General features: G+C 45.4%; 2 protein-coding genes across 4 annotated transcripts in view; one reads left to right on the top strand and one right to left on the bottom strand.

Moving 5' to 3' along the window:
• Positions 1 to 7,779, top strand: part of LOC119405612 (tRNA pseudouridine(38/39) synthase) — a 34,677-nt gene extending 26,898 nt beyond the window's left edge. For all 3 annotated transcript variants that reach the window (XM_049419264.1, XM_037672444.2, XM_049419263.1), the window contains exons 10-12: positions 4,199 to 4,316; positions 6,167 to 6,282; positions 7,685 to 7,779. In XM_049419264.1, the coding sequence (XP_049275221.1) occupies positions 4,199 to 4,316; positions 6,167 to 6,282; positions 7,685 to 7,764 (314 nt within the window). In that variant the 3' untranslated portion in view covers positions 7,765 to 7,779. The remainder of the gene's footprint in view (positions 1 to 4,198; positions 4,317 to 6,166; positions 6,283 to 7,684) is intronic.
• A 4,673-nt stretch (positions 7,780 to 12,452) lies between these two features.
• LOC119405598 (FAS-associated factor 1) overlaps positions 12,453 to 22,164 on the bottom strand; it is a 37,028-nt gene continuing 27,316 nt past the window's right edge. The window contains exons 14-18 of the mRNA XM_037672431.2: positions 17,762 to 17,850; positions 16,215 to 16,295; positions 14,600 to 14,710; positions 13,772 to 13,993; positions 12,453 to 12,557 (exon numbers count right to left, since the gene is read on the bottom strand). Of these exons, the coding sequence (XP_037528359.1) occupies positions 12,459 to 12,557; positions 13,772 to 13,993; positions 14,600 to 14,710; positions 16,215 to 16,295; positions 17,762 to 17,850 (602 nt within the window). The 3' untranslated portion in view covers positions 12,453 to 12,458. The remainder of the gene's footprint in view (positions 12,558 to 13,771; positions 13,994 to 14,599; positions 14,711 to 16,214; positions 16,296 to 17,761; positions 17,851 to 22,164) is intronic.

The raw sequence follows: 22,164 nt of genomic DNA, 5'->3' as shown, positions 1-22,164 counted from the left end.
TTCTCTAGACAGGTGATGAAGTTGTGCAGCTCTCCGGAGGGGTACAACAACCCACCCCAGTCACAGTGCTCAGTGTAGCTAGAAGGAAGGCTCTCAGCAGCAGCTTTTACAGATTCCACAAGTAGGTGATCCTTGCACAATGTACATTTCAGCTGAAGCACACATTTTCTAGCCACGTATCCGGCAACATAATATATCAACCTTTCATCACTCTCTTCAACAACAAAGGAGAAATGTTGCGAGCTACCTTTAGCTTTCTCCAGAGATACTTCGGCTTCATCGAGCCTACCCTCCGAAAGCATCTCATCAATTCTTTTGGGCTTCACGGGCACATTTTCTTTGTCATTAACACTCATGAGAGCACTTATCACATCCGGATTTGCATTCGCTCCATTCACACTCCTTGCTAAGTTGTAAAAAGAAAGCAAGTTTATAGTCACAAGAAATTGTTCTGGAGAGGGATGGGCGTTGCACCCACTAGATTGGCGAACAATGCCAAAAAAGTTTTCCAGAGGGTCAGTGCTGAGCCTTGAGGTCATCAGGTACCTATAGCCGACAGACTTGGTGAGGTACTTGAGCAGAGAAAGTGTGCTTTCCACGCGGTATTCTTACTTCTCTGCCACCAATGACATGAACATAGTCCCGGAGTATGTACTTTTCTTCAAAATGGAGTTCACACACAGCGTCAGATAGTTCCAGAGGCTTATCAGCACGGTGAAGGTTCCGCTGCCAAACACCACGCCTTTCGTCGTCCTCGGGGACACCAAACAACGACAACTTCGGCGCGTTCTTCACGCCGCTGTACCCAGTTCTGCAACCGGGGGCGAAGCAGTAGTTCTTCCGACGAGGCTTCGTCATGTCCTTTCATTGGCCAGTGATAAAAGCATCGAACTGAATTTAAAAATGCAGCGACAAAACACAGAAGAAAGACTGAAGTGACAGCGGCGACAGCCTACAAGCGAACACGGCGGCGGCAGATCCCAGGTGAAAGGCTCTGTGGCGCCACCTCGCGGCCACGAGTTTTTTCTGGATATTCTGCTTCCGACGCGCGCCTTGCCAGCGGCCCTCCTCGGACCACTACCCCTAATCTAGTACACTATAGTGTTAACATATGTAATATAACGTGGCAGAAGAGTAAAATAACAACCAGTCATCGCACAATGCTAATAGCGCAAAGAGTGCGTAGTTTAATGCTTGCTGCCAGTGTTGCGGAGTTGTCCCACCAGAATTGGAATGACTCCGGAATCATTCCACATTTTCGCGACCCCGGGAACGAAATGGGGACAACGCTTGAAGGAATGGAATGGGAATGGAATTACGTCTTTTTCCGAAAATAGAGCACGTTTTGGTCTACGTGCTGTTTTTGAAACTTTAAACATTAGTAAGTCAGAGCCTCAAAATTAACAATAAAGCAGCATTGCTAAAATGGCTTGGCTGATTACAAGCACGGTACATTTATGAGCAACGCGCCTGCTACAAACCGATGCATAAGTTAGTGTACAAACAAATGCATTATCCCAGCAGATATCGAAGGGAGAAACAAATTACCCCTGCGCGCTGGTTCCCATTGATACCCCCACACGAAAGTGGCGAATACTCTATGCACAGCCTGATCTTTATCTCACGAGCAGTTTAGTACCTCACACACGTAAATAACTTTTGCGACAAGGAAGACACTGCATACCTGCGCACAGGCTAGCACAGAAAGTTCTCCTCACCCCATCCATGCTTGCGAGGCGCTTGACAAGCGTGAGTGCTGACGGGCAGTGCGGCCCAGTGTTCCGTATTCGATGCAGAGGCACAAGGTGCCCAGGCGGTGCACTGTTCCAACTAATACCAGCAGATCTACAGGGTTTTGTTCCCCATTAACCAAATCTTAGTTTTCTCCATATCCCCGACCGCTCCAGACGCGTGGCAAAACTGCTTAGCCTCCTTGAATACTACGTTTGTGAGCAAAAAATACGCTATGTCGTCATTTTATCATTAGCAAATTTAAGCTTAAACAATAATAAAACACCACCATTCGTTCGAACATGCTGACCATGCAAATACTATAGGTAGCGGGAGAACTGCCCCTATGGTAATTAGTAGGGTGGTTGTACTGCACGAGATATGTCACCAAGCTACTATCCCTCGACCTTGGTAATGTGTTTTGCGTACTTTTGCAGTTCTTAATGCATCTGATGACATCAGCTCTATGGGGCGTTCATTCTTAACTTGTTAAAACTATCAAGATGCCTTTCCCACGTTGAAGAATTGGAGGAATGGAATTGAGCTGCCCGACTATTCCCAGTGTCCGAATGGGCTAAGTTTTTTCATTCCGAGGAATTGAAAGGAATGGAATTGCGGCAAGTTCCAATTCCCCGGAATGGAATTGGAATGGAATGGAGGCGCCCATTCCGCAACACTGCTTCCCACCCACTGCAAATTGTTCAGCCATAATTCTTCATCATCACCAGCCACAGCACGAAGTGCACATAATGCCTTACAGATGTGTAGCGGGTACCACGATTCTCCGAAGAATGACGAAAAATGACCTAGCGGGAACTTTGTTACTTCAGAAAAATTGCGATGATTTATGGCGTAGTGTGTACAGGGTCGGCCACAGCTAAGCTGAACACCTCATTAGTATTCAAACCAGTAAAACTAGAACGTTTCTTATACTTCATGAGTGCAATGCCCGTTATAGAACGTCTAATCATGGTGTCGACAAACACAGTAATGATTTTCCGAATTATGTATTAAACAACAGCTTCAATGAGGTCTTGAATACTAATGAGGTGTTCAGCTTAAATGTGGACGACTCTGTACATTGCATGTGTACTTGTATTAGTTGCCCCAAGAGACTCTACAACGGGCTCTGCAAAATCCGCTCTTCCAGCTTTCGCTGTGACTGTGATGCGTGTTCCGCGCAGGCCTGGCGATCTTTTTATCAGAACTGCGGTCTCGCACATCAGAGAGTACTCTCAATGATGTGCTGCTTCTGAGATTGTGCTCACTCCCTTGACACAAAGCATTGAGCCCACTAAACAAATTCATGTTTGTCTTTTGAGAAAATAAATACTACGACTTTGAAATTAATACTGGTTTGTGCTGGTTGGTAGGAATTCGTGGTACAGTTACTTCCGCTCCTCTGAACAACGTGTTTCGCCCTTGTCCCACTTTCTAAAAAGGAGGGCAAGTAACTGCATCACAAATCCAATGTTTTTTTATGATTACCTTAACTTCAAATTTTTGCATACAAAAGAAACTGTTACGGAACATTTTTTTTTTCGTTCCGGAACAGAAACGGAACGGAACTTTTTGCGGTGAAATGAAGCTAAAACATTTCGTTCCGACACCCTGGTTTGAAGCAGTTACATTCTGGTGCTGCTACTCCCTTGCTACAGAGATTATGGTGCAGCTGCATTCTGGTGTGACCAGAATACTAGAACACTCGTGCGCTTTGGCTAGACGTTAAATGGATACTGAACAGAAATAGAAAAAAAATGACGAAAACATAGAAATTCTACTTGTATGATGCAAATGTTACGATAAACAAAGTTTATTTCACATATTTTTCAACAGTTGGCTGTACTTTTGGAGGACTTTACAGTGCACGGTGGCTGCACACCAGCGCAAGCCGTCACATCAAAGTCACCACGGTGGATGCAGGGTGCACATTTTGCTGTCCTGCTACCTCCCACTCTCCCCCTTCCACAAAGGCGATGAGGCGTGCGCGACTCTTTAGGGGCTTTACCCCACCCAGGAGCATTGTTCACTGCCGGTGCCGTTAGTGACTTTCTTTTTTTCGTTTTTAGGCTGAGTAATAAAAGAAGATGCTTTTGTGCCTTAGAAATAAACAAACCCTGTCATTTATATGGTTTCAATTCGTTGTTCTGGATCGCTTAGCATCTCTTTGTTTTTATGTTATGGCGTTTCATTTGCAGCCTGTCTTGATGCCTCATGTGAAGGCTTGTGCTCGGCTCGCACGAGCGTTTTCAACGAAATCCAAGCGTGAGACGCACAGAGTTACACATTTTGCTGACCAAACTTCTTGCATTGCTTCCATAGTGTTGCACCTGATGTATGAAACGGAGTATGGCTGCGGGCCTTTTAGCAAGTTTCTGGTTAAATCAGAATGTTGGGGTTTCAAAGTGAGCATAGTGATATGGCACATGCTCTGCAACATCAAAGCTTATGTTTGTGTGATGTGCAGAGCTGCCCCTGGTGTTGTACGACTGCCAGTTCGAAGGACTGGAGTGGCAGCAGAGCAGCGCCGAGGCAGAGGCTGTTGCCACGCATCTGCAGGCACTTTGGACGCAAGCCAGAATCAAGTAGGTCGTTGGAAGCATACGGTGCAGAGGTTAAACGTGGATACTGACGAGACAGGGTCAAAGTGCATACTACCAACTACAACTTTGCTATTAAGGCATTGGAAGAGCTATCAGAAAAGACACAAATTAACGAAGGAACAAGGAAAAAAATACAAGTGGCAATAAAGCAAAGAATTCGCAAGGCCTTCAAAAACTGCATTGCCGTCACTGGCCATGCACGCGACTTTTGAAAAACTCAAGCTCTTTGTCTGAGAAACGAATGTTGATCATGATCGCGGTTAACCCTTTGTAGGTTTGCCTATATTTTTGACACGATGGCATAAAACCCGCCTGTGGTATATTGATATAAACTACAGATAAATAGTATGAAACAAATTTGATCAAAATCAAGCCAGTAGTTTACTGAAAAAAAAGTGGGACATATATGTACCACTGACTCATGAGAGTGTTTTCAAAAAGTGGGAAAACACTGTCCCACTGTCTCATGAAGGCACCGTCTCGAAATTGAATCGACGGTTATTTGGGATGAAACGGCCGGAGCAAGGGGCACAGAGTAGCACTTGTGAACTTGTGCAGAGGACCCTTGTCCGCACCTCATTTCCAGCAGTAAGAACACCACCTGCACTTGCGCCTCTTGTGAGCCTTCATAGCACTGTGGTGTGTCCCTGTAAAGCTCACTTCACCACATGCACCAGCCTTTTTTTGTTCATTTGCCTGCCTTTTCTTTGGTTCTTTGGCTGTCGAAATTGTCGGGTACAGCGGTTGTCCCCGCATATGCGTCCACTATTCAAGAGGTATATGATATCGGGAAAAATATTTCCACATACCATTATCCACAATTACACTGAGTGATGAACGTTGCAATTTGGTAGGCGATTCTGTTTTGATGCATTTATCGGTCAAGTTATAGCGCAAATTTACAAAAACACGCGATGACTGGAAGCTAATATCGCGTCTCAGAAAAACCATAAAAAGAGGAAATTATCCGGCATTTTTGTTGGTAGGTTCTTTCTGTCTGAAGAACAGGAAAATTCAGAAGCAATCGTAACAAATTGATCAAAATTCACCGCCATTGTAACACTACTTCGGCCCTTCGAAAGCATGGTAAAAAATTTTTGCTCGAAATTATAAAGATTTGAGTAAGATATGAGTGCCTTAGTGTTGCGCTAATTGCGTTGGGTAATGTGCAAGAAGTTTTTTCTGCAGATGGAAATGTGGGACGTACGTGTCCCACTGTCGCACAAAGGGTTAAGAAATACAATCTAGAGTGATCAAAAATGCCCGTGCGACACCGGTATTGAATACATATTTTTGAGAGGTACATTACGATTGCCAAACTAACTTGCTGCATTCGCTGCAGCTACTTGTCGCGGTGGTCTAGTGGTCATGGTGCTCGACTGCTGAACTGAAGATCGCGAGACTGAATCCCAGTCGCAGTGGCTGCGTTGCGATAGAGGCAAAATGCTAGAGTCCGTTAAAGAACCCCAGGTGGTCAAAATTTCCGGAGCCCTCCACTACGGTGCCCCTCGCAATCGTATCGTGGTTTCGGGACGTAAAACCTCAACCATGATTATTATTACTGCAGCAATTGTCATTGCGACAATTTGTGCCATTATTGTGTGGTTCTACCATCCAACCTCAGACGTAACGCAACTTCAGCATTAACTTTGCACTTGTGGCATAGCCATCAGTGGGCTTTTCTGTGATACGTAGCATGAAGCATATCTATGGAACTAACATTGTCTGTGTCCTCCACGTCGTATTGTAGTCGTGTCCAGAGGATCTGAGAGAATTACGTTGTTCAAGAGTCTATGCGTCTTTATTGTATCTCCCGTTTCACTGCCACGCAGGAGTGCGCTGATGGAGAGCATGCTGGCCACCCTGCCCGATGTTCGGAGTCAGCCGCGCTGTCTGCTGGCTCGCGTTGCTCGGAGCCACAAGCCACTCCTCGAAAGGCCACTGTGCGGTGCGTTTTTGTTTACTTTTCATGTCATTGTGTGCCTGTGGATTGTGGTTCCCTTCCAAATTGTACTAGAATGTCTGAATACAGCGAGAATAGTATTCAGCTGGGCTAGTTAGGTCATACCTAATGCAAATTAAACAGGCAGAACTGGAAACATGAGACAAAGGGGAGACAGGTACCATATTTCCTCATTTATAACCTGCTCCTGCATAAATTACCCGCAAACCTAAAACGTGCAGAAATCTTAGAGAAAAGAAAGATCCCCGCCTATTGCTGCAAAGCAACTTTCTTTGCATTGCTGTGCAGCATTGACATAAAGCCACTTTGCACACAGAACTGGCACCCAGAGTTTAGTTGCGAATTTTCTGTGTTTCATGGGTTATGTGCGAGAAAATGCGATACACAACACAGAGAAAAGCCCCGCCACAGCGCCGCACCTAAGTCGACTGTTGTTCATTTGCACGTTTGGGCTGGGTCAAGGAATTGAGAAAAAAGAAGAGCGTGAGAGCACGAGATGTGGGGACGTTCTGAACTGAAGGCAGGGTGGTTCCACGCTCAGCTCAATAAAAGTATCTTTTACCTTATGCTTTTCCGACGGGGTTGAGTCTGCTTGCCATGTCTGGAACGCCATCGTTTAAGCATGGCTATTTTATGCTCTGCTTAGAAAATGCTTTCTCGAAGTTTCCTGTTCTTGCTTCAGTCATAAACCAGCGACAATGCTAGAGATACACTAGCAGCTGTTTGCTAAATGTTAGCACTAACCTCTTAGCCAATCTTATATTATGCTCAAACCATTGCATGTTACGTTGCACAAGCATCCTAGTGACAGATGTGCTGTTCCATGTGTTGAAATTGCTTCAGTTTCAATTGATTTTTCTCAGTTAAGTATTGTGGCCGAAGAGTAACGTTGCCACTAGTATGAACAGCAGCACCTCTGCCAGCATCCCTCTCCACCCTCCCAATTTTTTTCTCCCGTGCAATGCAACCCGGTTATTACAAAAAAAAAGTTTCACTGGTCTTGAATAATGATTGTAGATTGGACTGCATCTGGATACTACTTGGAGCTTGTTTCAGCATTACGTTTTACAGTAGACTCTTGTTAGAACCTGAAGGGACCAGAAAAATGTGTTCCTTCTAAGAGTTCTGTTTACTGAGAGATGAACAGGAGTGCACAATTCAAGTTAAAAACTAATCATGATGTGAAAGTTGGTTGTTCTATAGTAGTTACGTTTAAGAGATTTCCATTTACTGAGAGACTATTGTATTTCCCGGTTTTCATGGAAGTTGTGTTGACAAGATTCCACTGTGTAGTTATCAGACAGTCTGTAACTTTGTACATTTATGATAAATGCAACTCAAAAGAGGACCTATAGGAAAGTTCACGCCTGCTTTTGCTTTTCTTCAGGAAGCCTGGAAGAACGCATGGCGTCACACGCCAAGCGACGGAAAATTTGCACAGACGAGCAAGAAGATATGGTGGAATAAAACTACGTGTACAAAAGTCCCACCTCTTGTTGTGCGTACTGCTTCTCCCAGTCATTGTTGTCATTCATTCACCCAGCCTTCAAGGTTCCCGGCAACAAGTTCTAGTATGTGCGACGAACCAGACACAGACAGCGATGCTGAAACCACCAGCTTGTGAGTGAGCATTCAACAAAACGTTCAAGCTGCATTCGGCAGTTAGAAATTCTGCTCCAACTTTGCTCCAGCAGAGGGGGTTGTGTTTGAATAGCAGAGTAGAAGGCATTGCTTTATGCTGGAGATGGTGCTTAAATAAAAAAAGCTATGACTCCGGCACCACTGAAGTCCACCCGCCGCTTATTAACCTGCATCACACCATATTTTAGAGCAGGTGGAAAACATTCACATCATTTCGAAAATGTGAGAAACACATGCTTCACACCCACAATGGGCCTTTTTCAGGTCTGAAGAGCCTCTAGTGGAGATCGCTGAAATCGAAACAGAGGGTCCATGGCCTCCGAAGTTGCCCACCGTGTGCCGGTAGATATTCTCGGAGGCCTGGTATTTTTCGGGAAAATTTGCAGATCTTCCACGCCAGGTGGCGCTCAGTCCGCTCCTGTCGCCACGCTGTGACCCTCAAAAAACATGGCGCGCGTGTCGTCACCGCCGCCGCACATGCGCAGACTACCCTCCTGAAAAAGGCCCATTAGATCAAGCAGGCCTACATAGTCGAGTGCTGTACTATAGCAGGCATGTCTTGTACGAGAGGAAGCAGTATTTCTCACTTGAACATGTAAATATTTACATGTTGGAATATTATGTACGGTATGTATACAAAAAGAGGTCCCTGAATACAGTGCTGAAACAAGACCTCTCAAACATAAGAAACATAAGAATAGTAACAGCTCATGCAAAGGCAATTACAGCATCACTGTTATCTATAACAAAAGAAAGTAAAATAGTAAAGCGAATAGAAAGATGCATGAACAAAAGCGGAGCAGGTGGCAAACGTTAGAATCAATAGGGAGGTTAATTGCATGTGTGTTAATTGGGTTGATTCCAACCAAATATACAGAAGAATATCATTAAATGGAACCTGGAGGAACCGGGAAATTATGTTCCATTCAACAGCAGTGTTGTTCACCAAGTAAGATGTATGGGAGTGCAACAGTCAAATAAAATGGACCAAATTAGAAGCAGTTGCTCTTTTTGTTTCTCTTTACCTGTAAAAGATAAAATCGGGCTACATATGTAAAAGCCATGATGGTAAGATTATAAGTAACGAGTAGAGCTGTGCGAATAGCAAAATTTTGGGTGCGAAGCGAATTCGAATAATAAAGATTGAGTCCGAATTGAATCGAATAATTTCGAATAATTTTCGAATATTTCTCAAACATTTTTCGAATAATTCGAAGTGAAATTACAGAAAAAGTTGCAGAGAATCCCTAAGTATGTTCTTCTGAGATCGCAACATGAAAGTGTTTCTTTTCGCTAGGTTGATGAAGCGCTGGTGGGGTCATATTTCATAGTTGTCTTTCTTACCAAGAGTGAGGCAATGTAGAGGCCGAATTGTATTTATGTACATGATTTGGTGCAACCAAAGTGTTGCCGACAACACTTTACACGTGATAGGCAGAGATGCCATTTCCTCAGCCTCTCCTCCTCCTTTAACTGCTGTGGAAGGCAAACTGATGTGGCGGACAAGGGTGTGCTCCCTTCAAGACCGGAGTTCCAAATCTGCCTCGTAGACATCGATATATAAGAACATCTGAAATTTTGGATGCTAAAAAGCTTCGGCGTCCGATTTTTCGGACTTTCTGCCCAAATTTCAGGTCCAAAACAGCATTAATTGAGCCCCCAACTCTGCCACATCTTTCATCTCCATGTTGGAAGCAGCGTTTTCTTGAGTTACTACATTTGCGACCGTAGCGGAGCTTGAAAGGCAGCTTTGCCGCAATACGGGGGTGTGATGAGGTGAAGTATATTAAAAATCTAGGGACCACTTTCAATCGGACGTTGACTGTCTCTTGCCCAAGTTCGACCGTAACGGAGCTTGAAAGGCAGCTTTGCCGCAATACGAGAGTGTAATGAGGTGAAGCATATTGAAAATCTAGGGACCACTTCCAATTGGACGTGGACTGTCTTGACAAAGTTCGACTGTAACGGAGCTTGAAAGGCAGCTTTGCCGCACTACGAGAGTGTAATGAGGTGAAGCATATTGAAAATCTGAAGGGGTCACTTTCAACCGGACGTTGACTGCATTTGTCTTTGGGAAGTTCGAATAGTTCGAATAGTAAAATTTCAGTGCGAATCGAATCGAATAGCAAACACTATTCGAAAAATATTCGAAATTTCGAATATTCGCACACCCCTAGTAACGAGCTCTTCAACTATCCGAGGGTCAAATATTGCCGCATGTGACGCCACAGCATCAATTTTATTTTATTGCAGATTTAAAATCTTTGGAGTGACATTATTTTGAAAATAGTTTGCCCTCACTTTTCTAAAGCAACCATAACGTCAGAAGAAAATAATTTCCACCAGTATAGATGCATTGCTTATTCACAAATAATAATAAAAAATTAGAATGAAACTTGTAGTATTAGGAATAAAAAAGTATATGGATCAGAATATGTTTTACAGGCTTGCGAAAATGCGCACACGAGATTACCATCACCTTTTTACCAGCCAGATCTGTCGTGCCGCACACTTCCGAGAAGTTCTCAGCTGGATTCAGAGTTCAAACTGGCTAGTGATTCGTCATGTGTCACAAGGTTGCGATGGCGAAGAAAGCAAACGCAGCCGTTGAAGGTGAAAAGCTTTATTGGGCAAACTTGTGCCCTGTAAGAGAAAGACCCAAAGAACAAGCAACACTCGCCAAACAATGATAATGGCGAGCACGGACGTCAGGCGTCGACTAATCTGCTCGCCTGCATGTGAAATGTGTCGGCTTTTATACATGCCTTAATCGAACCTTCCAGTGTTATCGCTGGTGCTCGCGTTAGATCTAGAATAATCTGTTACTCGTGGCCTGGACATAATCTTGACAGAGCAGTTTGAAACCACTGTGATGTTTCCAAACTTTGAGGTTGCGGTCTGCGCCGAGTGGTGGTAACAGTTTTTTTCTGGGTGAAGCCTGACCACATTAAAATAAACGAAATAAGCATGTGTGGCGATATCGATGGCCGAAAACAAATTCGATTCCAGTTTAGCAGCAGGGGAGTGGTCTGTATCAAAGGAATTGTTGCTCGACTTGTTCGCAACGGAAAAACCGGTACTACAGACATAGCGTAATCGCTGTGCGAGCGCACGCAGAAAAACTACGGTTTTGCGCCCATCAGAAAAACCAAATGAGTGAGGAGCTTCCAGTAACCCTTCACCTTATCGTCACCTTGAGGCAATAAATTTTGGCTATTCTGAAGAAAGAAAACGCACAGGCACGGTAGCATTGTTCATGTATATTGGCGTCATTTAGATGTACCGGTGCCTGCCTGTGAACAGCTGAAATTGTACCCATGAGGGCAGTAAACGAGCTGTAGTTGGGTACAAATTTAGAAGAATGCGGCATTTCCTCCTCAAAGACAGATGCGCACAAGCTTGTAGCAGCGGGTGTGCACTTTGGACTGACATCATTAACCCATATATGCCCAGTGTCCTACATATAGGACGCTTCTTTGATGCACTCTAACATCGCTATTTCTTTAGCTGATGACTAGCGCCACGTACAGCACATCAAGCAGGCCTCAATGAGCTTGCTTAATGTGCTGTACGTGGTGCTAGTCATCAGCTAAAGAAATAGCGATGTTAGAGTGCAAAGAAGCGTCCTATATGAAGGACTCTGGGCATATATGTGTTAACCAGATAGCCGATGACCCTGCCTTCAGAAAATATTGCGGAGTGCATGACCACTCGGCAATTTCTTTAGTTGCAGAGGCAATTGATCACTGGCCAGGCCTCCCCAGACTTCTTAAGTTGTACTGGACTGTAGTACCAAGCAATCACACTTTGAGAGATCAGAAGCCAGACAGACATCAGTCGTAACGGAAACCACATGCGACAGGCGGTGCCTTGGCCTAAACCAATCTTGGAACACTTGGAATCGAAACCGGAGGTCAACGTTGCAAGAAAAAAGTTTCTTGCATCCCCGCAGGGTGAAAGCACTTGTCAGGTAAAAAACAAAAGGAACCAAAAAAAAAAAGGCATTGTAAATGTACACTGTCGTCCTTTATGAAAGGGAACACGCGAGCGCGCGGCCTGAGCTCTGCTGCGGCTGCCTACAGTGCCATCAACCGACAGCGAAAGAAAGCGCACCCGCTTTTGACGTCATCTATTGGCAAACAAAATAACGAGTCATGGCCGGTGGACAAGCGCTGCTAGATTACGATCCTGCTTCGGTCGCGCAGCGGGCGATGCCGCCAAAAGCGGACGTGCTTTCTTCAGCTCTCGGTTGATGGTGCTGTACGCTAGCTGCCGCAGCGCGCACGCCGCGCACTCGAATGTTCCCTTTCATAAAGGACGACAGTGTACAGCAGTGACCATTTGGGACTTGTTTTCAGTGTCGTTTATGTCAATGGCCCCAAAAGTGTCAATGGATCGCCACCGAGGAGTGAAACGACTTGCCCATTACAATACAGCCAAACGCAGCGGCGTCAGGTGGCCGCAGTCGCACGAAATAAGTGGACAGGCAGCAGACGACAGGTGCCGTAATGTGTTTAATTTCAATCGAGGCTGACAGAGGGCCGTTCTTCAAGCGTCAGCGTCTCCTTCGGGAAAAGCTGAAGTTCTTTCAAGGTCTTGTTGCCGTCGACCTCCGACAGCTGCAAACACACCAGAGAGACACCGGTCAGTGCACCACCCACAACTCTTCGGCTTGATTTGCGCAACCACCAATGCTTCGTCACCGTCACGGCAGCAGTGTCCTCCACGAGATAGCAGCATTTTCTAGCTAGTTTCTCTGAAATAATGGCACACCAATGCTTTCAACATCACTGGTGTTACATTTCCGATGAAAAAGCAACGACGACATGCTATATAACAATGAACATTGATGCAGTGACGGTGACGTGATGGAGCGTTTGTCACGACTGCATCAATCAGGCTTAGTGGACCCAGCTGTGGAGAAAAGAAAGTTCTCGGCAGAAAGAACAGGCATTGACGAGCAGAAAAAAAAAAAAAAAAAAAAAACCATGAAAGTTGTCTGGTGTTTCCAAACCTTGGTCCCATCATCTAGTCACTCTTGTTCCAAAGACACATGAAACAAATGCGGTGGGTCACTTCCCAAGGTACCGCGACGGTTCATAAGTCATGCCTTTTTCATCAAATATCAAGTCCACGGACTTCAAAGTTTTCAACGCTCAAAACTCAAAATAAATATTGCCAGTACATCGCAAGCTCACCAGTTGTTGAAACGTTTCTGTAATCTGACACCAAGCACCTACGGCAGGGGTTCTCAAACGCGCGGCCTGCCGATCTCCCGCTAGTGGCCTGCGGCCCTGCACATGACTCTCTTCGTCCAATATTATTTTTATGTTTTTAATAAGTATGCTCATGAACTACACAGGCATGAGTGGTATTAAATTTTTTTTTCATGATTCACCAACTGCGGTCACCATGTGTTGGATACATACCCGTGAAAGAAAACTCAAAATTGCCGTCTAGATTTTAGTCATTTTTGATCGAGATCGGTATCGATATGTTGTTGGAATCCTTGTGCCAAATTTGCTTCAGAAATGTCCCATATGTAATATTTGAGAAGGGCCTTTCAAATGGCGACGTTAGCCGACATTTTGTACATTTTGTACCTATCACTTCTAGTTGAGCAAATGATTGCATATGCTATTTGCACACATTTGTGCACTGCCAGACACACAAGCTATCACACTTGTATAGTTTGTGTGCGACGCTTTTCTGTGTGCAAGCATCTTGCTCATACTGCTCTGCAACAATCTTAAAAATCCTTGAAGATTTCAAAGGCCACTAGTACGCTGCAGTGAAACAGGCACGCGGAAGAGTAAAAAACGGCTGTGCTCACGTCTCGTCGGGGCCAAGAGGCCAGCAGGCGGTAGCGCTGCGCGGGGTAGCCGCACGAGGCCACGTACAGCATCAGCTGGCTGAGCGGAGAGTTGGCCAGAAAGCGCCGCGTCAGCACCTCGCCCGAGGGTAGCCGCACCCGCAGATGGGTCACGGGCTCGCCGTTGCACCCGTCCTCGGGCGGTTCGGCCGGCACGAGCGCTGCTAGGGATTCTAGCATTGCCTGCAAACATGCGACGAGAGGGCATGGCTCACGTGTCTGGCAAGCAAATGAAAGAAGGGGAACATATCGACAGGCCCATCTTTTGCTGCACAGAATTAACTATGGGAAGCCATGAAAGGCATAGGGGGCATTGCTTGTAGTTCTAATTAATTAATCAATAAAATAGTTAGTAGTTTTTATTTGAAGTACAGTAATTACAGGGTAAAGCGAAATGAATGTGGATGAAACAACAACTTGTCGGTTATAAGGACTGAGCCCACAACCTTCACAATACGAGAATGTTATGGGTTCAGTCTAACAAGTGAATACTGAACACCTAGCAGCTCTCGCTTCAAGGTGGCACTGCTAACCTTTTGTGACGCGCTGTGGTAGCTCAGCACGTACGGTTTGCGCTGCTAAGCTCGAGGGCGTGGGTTCGATTCCCGGCCACGACGGCCACATTTCAATAGGGGCGAAATGCAAAGAGCACTCGTGTACTTAGATTTAGATACACGTTAAAGAAGCCCAGGTGATCAACCTTTCCAGAGCCCCCCCATTACGGTGTCTCTCATAAATCATATTGTGGTTTTGGGACGTAAAACCCCAACAAACCAAAAATCTGCTCACCTTTTGCAGCTCCTCCTGGTGCAGTTTCTCGTCCCGCTGCAGCGCCCTCTGTCGCTCTTCTTCAGTCTCCTTCTCGAGCTGAGCCTGCTCCAACCTCTGTCGCTGCTTGTCCTGGACACACACATAGTGTATTGCACTTTTTAGAAGTGAAAGCCTTATATGTCTCGTGCGAACGTCACACAACCACACGCATGTCTCATGGATCAAGGCGTGCAAGCTGCATGTTCACTTTGCCTTTGTGGCGTTTGTGCGACTAAAAAAAAATCAAGAAAAAAAGGAAAAAGGCTCTCGCTTACATGGCCTAAAGTCACATGCCCCCCCCCCCCCCCCTCGCCCCCCGCGAGCCTCTCGTCTCGAGTTCTGCGAGCTTGCGTTCACTTCGTCTCTGTGGTGTCTGCATGACTAAAAAACAAAGTGGGAAAACAGCCACACCAACCAGTTGGCTTTTGCATTTGAGTCGGCTTAGACCAATGTACAAGGGACCCTGCGAGTCCTCCCCCCCCTCCCCTAAGGGCAACAGGATCTGTAAATGCTTTCTTGGAAATGAACATACAGCGTTTCATAGGCGCATGCCAAGCAGCACACAACACAAAGAAGGGATACTTAACACGGTAAAATCGCAGAACAGTTTCCTCTTCAAACAAAAAGGACAGAATTCGAGTACGGCATGTCATTAGCAACAATCATGGAGGAAGAAAGAAATTTGGAGAGATAGCACAGTGCAACACGAATGAAGCCAAACAAAGTATCGCCTCAACGCATGACTGTCACGTCTGAGTGCACTGCAGTGGCAGGCAAAGCTATGACAGTGCAGCCGTGCAGACATTCTCAGTCAGCAAGTTGTGCGTCTGGACGACACTGAGGGAGGAGAAGCAAAGGGAATGGCTTTGCAGAGTTTCACTAGACAAGCCTGGCTAACGCAACATAACTCTCTTTCCTATTGGATTTCTTTCTCTATGGCACCAGCAACTCTGTGTAGCCAAACTAGATGCAATGCTGGCATCGTTTCTAAAAACCTGGTTACCCTGATGATGTGGCATTTTCGAACTGTTTGTTTGTTCGAGGACGAAACTGCTGTTGGGCCCTAAACCTACGAAAGTACGTCCACCCAGACATACCAGCATGTCCTATACCCTTTTCATGGGTGCTAGTACACTCAAACCTCATTATAACAGTCACATCTGCCATGAAAATAACTTTGCTATATCCGAAAATTCGTTATATAAACGTTTATTTGTAACACTGTATCTATGACAGGACTATTCTTCATTTACTTCGTTATAACCGATAATTCGTTATATCCACGTTCGTTATATCAAGGTTTGAGTGTAATCTGTAATTTGTGAATTCAAAAACAAGTTACGAGTAATTTCTTTTTTTGGCAATCACCAATAACTCAAGGCAGACCAACGGCTCTCATTAACAACTACCTACAGATGATTTTGCTTGAAATCTACATGCCGGACAATGCAATGTTGTAACATCCACTAAAGCAAGGAACAGAATGATGCAGTTGAAAGAACAAGGCCAGAAGTGTGAAATCTAGCAGGAACACGTGCAGCCACGTTCCTTATGTGAACTGAATGTGCCGACGGCAGTAGTGAGTGCTGCCCACCTTCTCCTGGTCGGCTTCGAGAGAAGCCTGGTATGCCGCGTCCTGTTCCCTCCGCACCTTTTCTCGGGCTTCCCGCTCTTCCTGAAAAAACCAAAAGGACACAAAAACTGTTTACACAGAGAGTCCAGGGCACTGACGTACAGACCCTGAATTATGCCCCAAACATATTCAAATCAACCTCCAGCACATTAAATGAGGAGTGGTAAATCACTGGTTTTGACATGTTCAAAACATCAAACTCTGTGCAAGAGATCAAAAAGGATTCACGCAGATCCCGTATGCTAGGTCAATTCAATTTGTCTGCACCCATGGGTATCGGCAGGATTTTGTCTTGGAGGGTGCAAAGCTGTGTTGCATCACGGTGGGGGAAGGGGGGAGCACTGGTGTGGTTCAGGGGGGGAAGGTTAATGCCCCTTTTGCACCCCTGCCGTCACCTACGCATGCACCCTCTGAACCAGTTCACAAGGTGCTTTGTCCTGCTGCTTGTTTCTACACTGCAGCAGTGGTGACCCCCAGACCACAGCGGTCGTTTCAAAAGGTGCAGACAAAGCGTAGGGCTTGTTCCAAGACTTTTCTGCGTGTTCCGGCTTGGCGCAAGTGTGCAGAAACAAAACAAGACAAAGCAGCACGCAGGTGTAGGCGCCATTGAAACTCCACTTGTGAACGTCTGTTGCGCCTACACAGTGTGCATTTATGCCTCAGAAACCGAACATACACATAGTTCATGACCTCGTAAACGTAGGTGAATAGTGCATAATGAGTGAACAGAAGAACTGTGCTGTATCAGAACCTTGGCCATTCGTTTCTAGTGTTGCGTTATACACGTGTTGGTGAAGTTCAGCCACGAAGTTGTCCAGAGTTGGGCAGGCAAATTGAACACACCTTTTTACAAAATTTGTTGATAGGCTAGTTGGTGCATGTTCATAGTAACATTTAGCGTGAAAAAACAACACAAGATAGACAACAGGACACAGTGCTACTCCCAACCGACGACATTTTAGTGCGTCATGCACTTTTTATATAAAGAAAACAGACTGGAAATCCATGCGCAGTGAGCACGAGAAACCATCATGACACGTGATCAACAGAGCTTTCAACAGAAGCTTAAAACTAAAAAGACAACAAAAGCTCAGTGTTGTAAAAGACCAGTAGATCATGTGCAGTAATCACAATGACACGATCAAAAAAGCACGCATGATCTTGTGCACGCACATGACCTTCTGGTCTGTTTTCTTTACAAAAGGTGCGTGACGCAATCAAATGATGCCGGTAGAGAGTAGCAGTGCACTCTATTATTTTTCTCGAGTCGTTTTGTTGCGCTAAACGCTACTACTGAGGCGGCCAGACAAAAATGACGCAATACGATCAGACGCATGAAACGTTTCAATTTTGTAGCCTTATCCAAGGCTCTACTGCAGTTCATTTCAAGCGCTGTTGTATGGCGCATGCACTGAGCAGCAAAGCACACGCTTGAGAAATGACATGGCTCGACAAAATGCCATTTGTTAGAGCGACCAAACGTAGCAGACGCGACCGATGAAACTCACCTCCTCTCTGCTCTCGCTGGCCATTTCGCTGCTGAACACCTCAACAACTTGCATGAGCCGTGTCATGAGGTCGTCGAGTTCCACACTGCCTGCAGGATGAGACAAGCATGAAAGGTCAGAACCAGGTCACACACGCGCAGTTCTTGATCTTGTTCATTAGACAGTTTCAGTTTAGCATACGCAACGTCTGGCACGTTGCATACGCAACGTTTAAGGCTGCCACTTAGTGAATTAGGTTACCATGTGCAACATCCGAAAGGTGGGCTGTGCTTGAGCATCAACAAGAGCCTTACTGCTTATCAACTGCACCCTGCTGCTAATCAAATTCGCTTTGAAATTATTAAATACTAATTACCATACGCTTTGACTACAGAGTGACCCAGAAAAGTGACATCTGCATAAGCCTATTTTTAAAGCATGGGATGGGGGCATAGAGTGTATGGCATTGTGCTCAGAACCTGTGCAAAACATGGATAAAATATCCAGACAGTTCTTCCAAACTCCACTCTCCTATGCCATCATTTGGTACCAATACTATGAACAAAGCGACAAAGTGGACTACCTTGATCATAACACACCACTCAGTGATTAAGACTTGGAAGCAAAATGACAAGTTCCTCAAAAGACAAACAGCCTCACATATTGGGTGCTGGTTTCCCAACTGGAATTGATAATGCTGAAGCTGATAGTGCTGAATGACAGTACCTGATGCCAGATCCAAGCACGACCCGAGAGGCAGCCATCATTACACTTCTGCTTTCTCTTCCACTGCTGCTAGTGCTGATGACGATATCGTTTTTCTAATGACACATACCCACTACAAGTCATGAACCATGAACTGGGTGACAGATTGAGAAAAAGGTGTATCCAGCACTAACTTATGAGGAAGAAACTTGGAGAATAAGAAACTCAGAAATTATTTGGACACTAAAGTGAAAAATGATTTTTCTCCGTATTAGTAAAATAACTATTTCACAATTCCAATATCACCACCCTTGCTACGAGAAGACGCTTGGTAAGCGAGAAAACGCGCAATTAGAAAATGCTGGTGGCGATGCCACCTTGAAATTCCTGCACCAAACGCTGTGACATCACAGATTTTGATGGCTTCTATTAGAACTTACACAGCTCCTAATCGGTAAAACTGAAGTACGTTAACTTCTGAGGTGGCCAAAGACCACCAAGATACCAAGTTTAAGGAAATGTTGAGCAGATGTTGCCGAAACACGGAGATTTCGGCGTGAAATTTAAAAATGAAACTTAGGACTTGATTTGCTCCTCTATTGTTAAAAATATGATCGTGAAATTAACGACATTAGAGTTCTCGGAGTACAATTTATCGATATTGCCATGCCCACTTCTTGTTTTATTTTAATGTATTCGGGTTTGACCATAAAGGACGGTTATCAACGGTCAACGCTGTCCGCGAAGCAGTGTTCGAGAAGCTTCGCGATTGTAGTAGATCCGTTTTGTTAAGACTGCGCGGCGCACGCGAATGTTCCAGCTTTATCGAGAGATAACGCCGCCACCAGCGATATTGCTGGAAAGTTCGATAGCGCCTGTATGAAAGCCGACACGCTTGACCGCTTGTCAGTTGATCGACGGTCGACGCTCTGTTCGCCGCTATCAGTGTATTGCTGTAGTTTGACTTTCAGTTTCCCGGCCACAAGTTCGGCCAAATAAACAGTTTCATCTCGGACGTGCTGACTGCTGTCTTCGTCGACATCACGACCACGTGACAATACTATAAACCGATTTGTTCTTTCACTTTAGTGTCCCTCTAAGAACAACACAGACAGCGTGCGATGGAATAGAAAATGATAGGTGTAAAATCAAAGAGATGGGAAGACAGCTGAGTGGATTAGAGAACAAACAGGAGTAGGCAATACTCTTGCAGCCATTAAGAGAAAAGTGGACCTGGGTGGGTCAAGTCATCAGAAGGACATGCAACCGATGGTCAGATAGAGCGACGGAATGGATACCAAAAGATGGCGATAGCAACCAAGGACAGCAAAGGGTTAGGTGGAATGACGAAATTAAAAAATTTGCAGGCATAAAATGGAATCGGTTTGCACAGTTCAGGTTAAGGTGGAGATCATTAGAAGAGTCTTTTAATTTTGCAGTGGACACAAGATAGAATGAAAATGATGACCCCATATACACTCATGTAAGGGCCGCACTTTTTTTCCGCTATTTTGAAGGGGTGCGGCCCTTCTACGGAAGTGTGAAACATTTGTTCAATTTTCAATCCATATATGAAAAACCTATTTAATTGTGCCATATATCTGCCTATACCACTATCGCAAGTGGTTGTGCTATAGGCAGTTGTCAACATGAACGGCAGCACAAAGGATCAATGGTGCCGGCGAGAAGAGCGACAAGATCTCCCAGTAAGCGCCGCGTGGCCGAAGCTCACAGGTAGCGCCGCGTGACGAAGCCACTGGACAGCTATTGCCATCTGGTGGCTCCTGCAAAATGCAACGTAAGTGAGATGCGACGACACTGCTGTTTGTTGGTGAGATTTTTTTTTTTTTTCCCCAAAAATTTGGACTGTCAAGTTGCTGGGAGCGGCCCTTACACGAGCGTGGCCCTTAGTTGAGTGTATACGGCAAATGAAAATATATGAGAGGCCTATACTAAATCGAATATGACAGCAATGAGTCAATGTTGCTTGTATTAAATAAATGAAAAAAAAAAACACACACACACACAATAACACTGATACTTAAAAGTGACATATTTGATAAGAATTTGACCAGGGTTCGTACAGGTTTCAAAGGAGAAAATTCAAGGATATTCAAGGACTTCCAAGGCCCTATAGGAGGATTTTCAAGGCCCTCTTCAAGAGGTAATTTTTTCCCCCATGTCGGAGATCTTGAAACAGTGCTCTCAAAAGGTCTGACATTTATTGCACAAAGAAAAATACATGTCACAATACAAATCGACCGGTACGAGAAGTGGGATGTGAAGACTTTCAAAGTCCAGGGAATTTCTGCGTCAGTACAAGCATCATGTAAGCTTGGCGACTGTAACGGAGACGCTGTAGTGGACTGCTCTGTCGCAACAGGCGTCGGGTAGCTTTTCAACGCACCGCTTGCCCCATCTTCACTGCACCAATATGCTTGGCGCTTTTCGTGTGACTTTTTACATCAAGAGTCACCCCTGGCAGTCACATCAAAAGTTTTGCCGCAAAGCTTGTACTCAGCCCGATGTGGATTCATCGTGTCAGGTGCAATCCGGTGCTTGTAGTCGTCATGATGGCGCCACGTAGTCTCAAATTTGCTTTTTCCGGGCATTGTTTCACGTGTCAACACATCACTTGCACCCCTTGCACTGACACGTAGAAGGCACGCTCATTCCAAACAGCGCTGGTAGCACAAGGACACAACTAGGTTAAAGCCCGCGCACAAACGCGGACGCCGCGTGGAACTAGTTGGACGGAGACAATCATACAATGGACATGCGATAGCGATGGGGCGACTGCGCTCGTAGCCGATACTACTTCCACCAGCACCGGTGGTGACGTTTTAAGTCACTGACACGAAGTCTACAGTGAACACTGCCTCCGAGACTCGCACCAAGCCCAATGTTGCCAGCTGTCTAACGAGAGTCGGCTAAATAGGTACAGTAAAAGGTCGTTAATTCAACTCTTGTTAATTAGGAAAATCGGTTAATTCGGACACATCATCTGGTCCCTGTAAATATACGCATCACTCTATGAGACTGGGTGCTCGTTTGACCAGATTTGACCGCAAATCGGATAATTCGGCGACTTTCGGGCCGCTGGCGAGGCTCAAAAACAAAAAAAGAACAATTCGGAACAGAAGTGAAGCTCAAACGCAGCATCGCCATGGACATCAATTGTCGACTTGGCTCGACTTGAGACTGGTTGAACGCCTTTTCTTCGCTGTGTTGTTGGCGGTGCCATTTTATTGCTTTTGTTCCCGTTGGTGTGCTGCATCGTTGAACGTCGTTTTATTGAGGAACGATTCAGTACGGCTCTTTTAGCTTCATCGTTGCTGGTACTTTTGTGCTGACTTTTCGTGTGAACGCACTCTCCGCCGATGGCAACGCTGGCGAAGCGGCCCAAGTACGAGGCGAAGGACTTCACCACCAAAGTAGAAATTTTGCGTGCCCTTAAAAATGGGCTCTGCCGACAAGAAGTTGCTCCAGTGCCATGACGTCGGCAAACAATACAACGCGAGTCTCCCGAGCGCAGTTAGCATTCTTGCGTATGTGTGGCAAAACACGCCTGCGCACGCCATTCCAACTGTTTCAGGCACAGTGGCTTTGTTGTACCCGACTCCAGCGATGCCGAAGTGTCGCCGGACGACGGTGCCAACGATGGGCAGGATTTCGGAAGTGTTATGCCTGACGCAGTGACACTGGTGACACTAGAGGAT

The sequence above is a fragment of the Rhipicephalus sanguineus genome, chromosome 9 (genome assembly GCF_013339695.2).
Source record: "Rhipicephalus sanguineus isolate Rsan-2018 chromosome 9, BIME_Rsan_1.4, whole genome shotgun sequence".
NCBI classification, from domain to species: domain Eukaryota; kingdom Metazoa; phylum Arthropoda; class Arachnida; order Ixodida; family Ixodidae; genus Rhipicephalus; species Rhipicephalus sanguineus.
The sequence above is the reverse complement of the archived record's forward strand: the minus strand, read 5'-3'. Positions and strand labels throughout refer to the sequence as shown.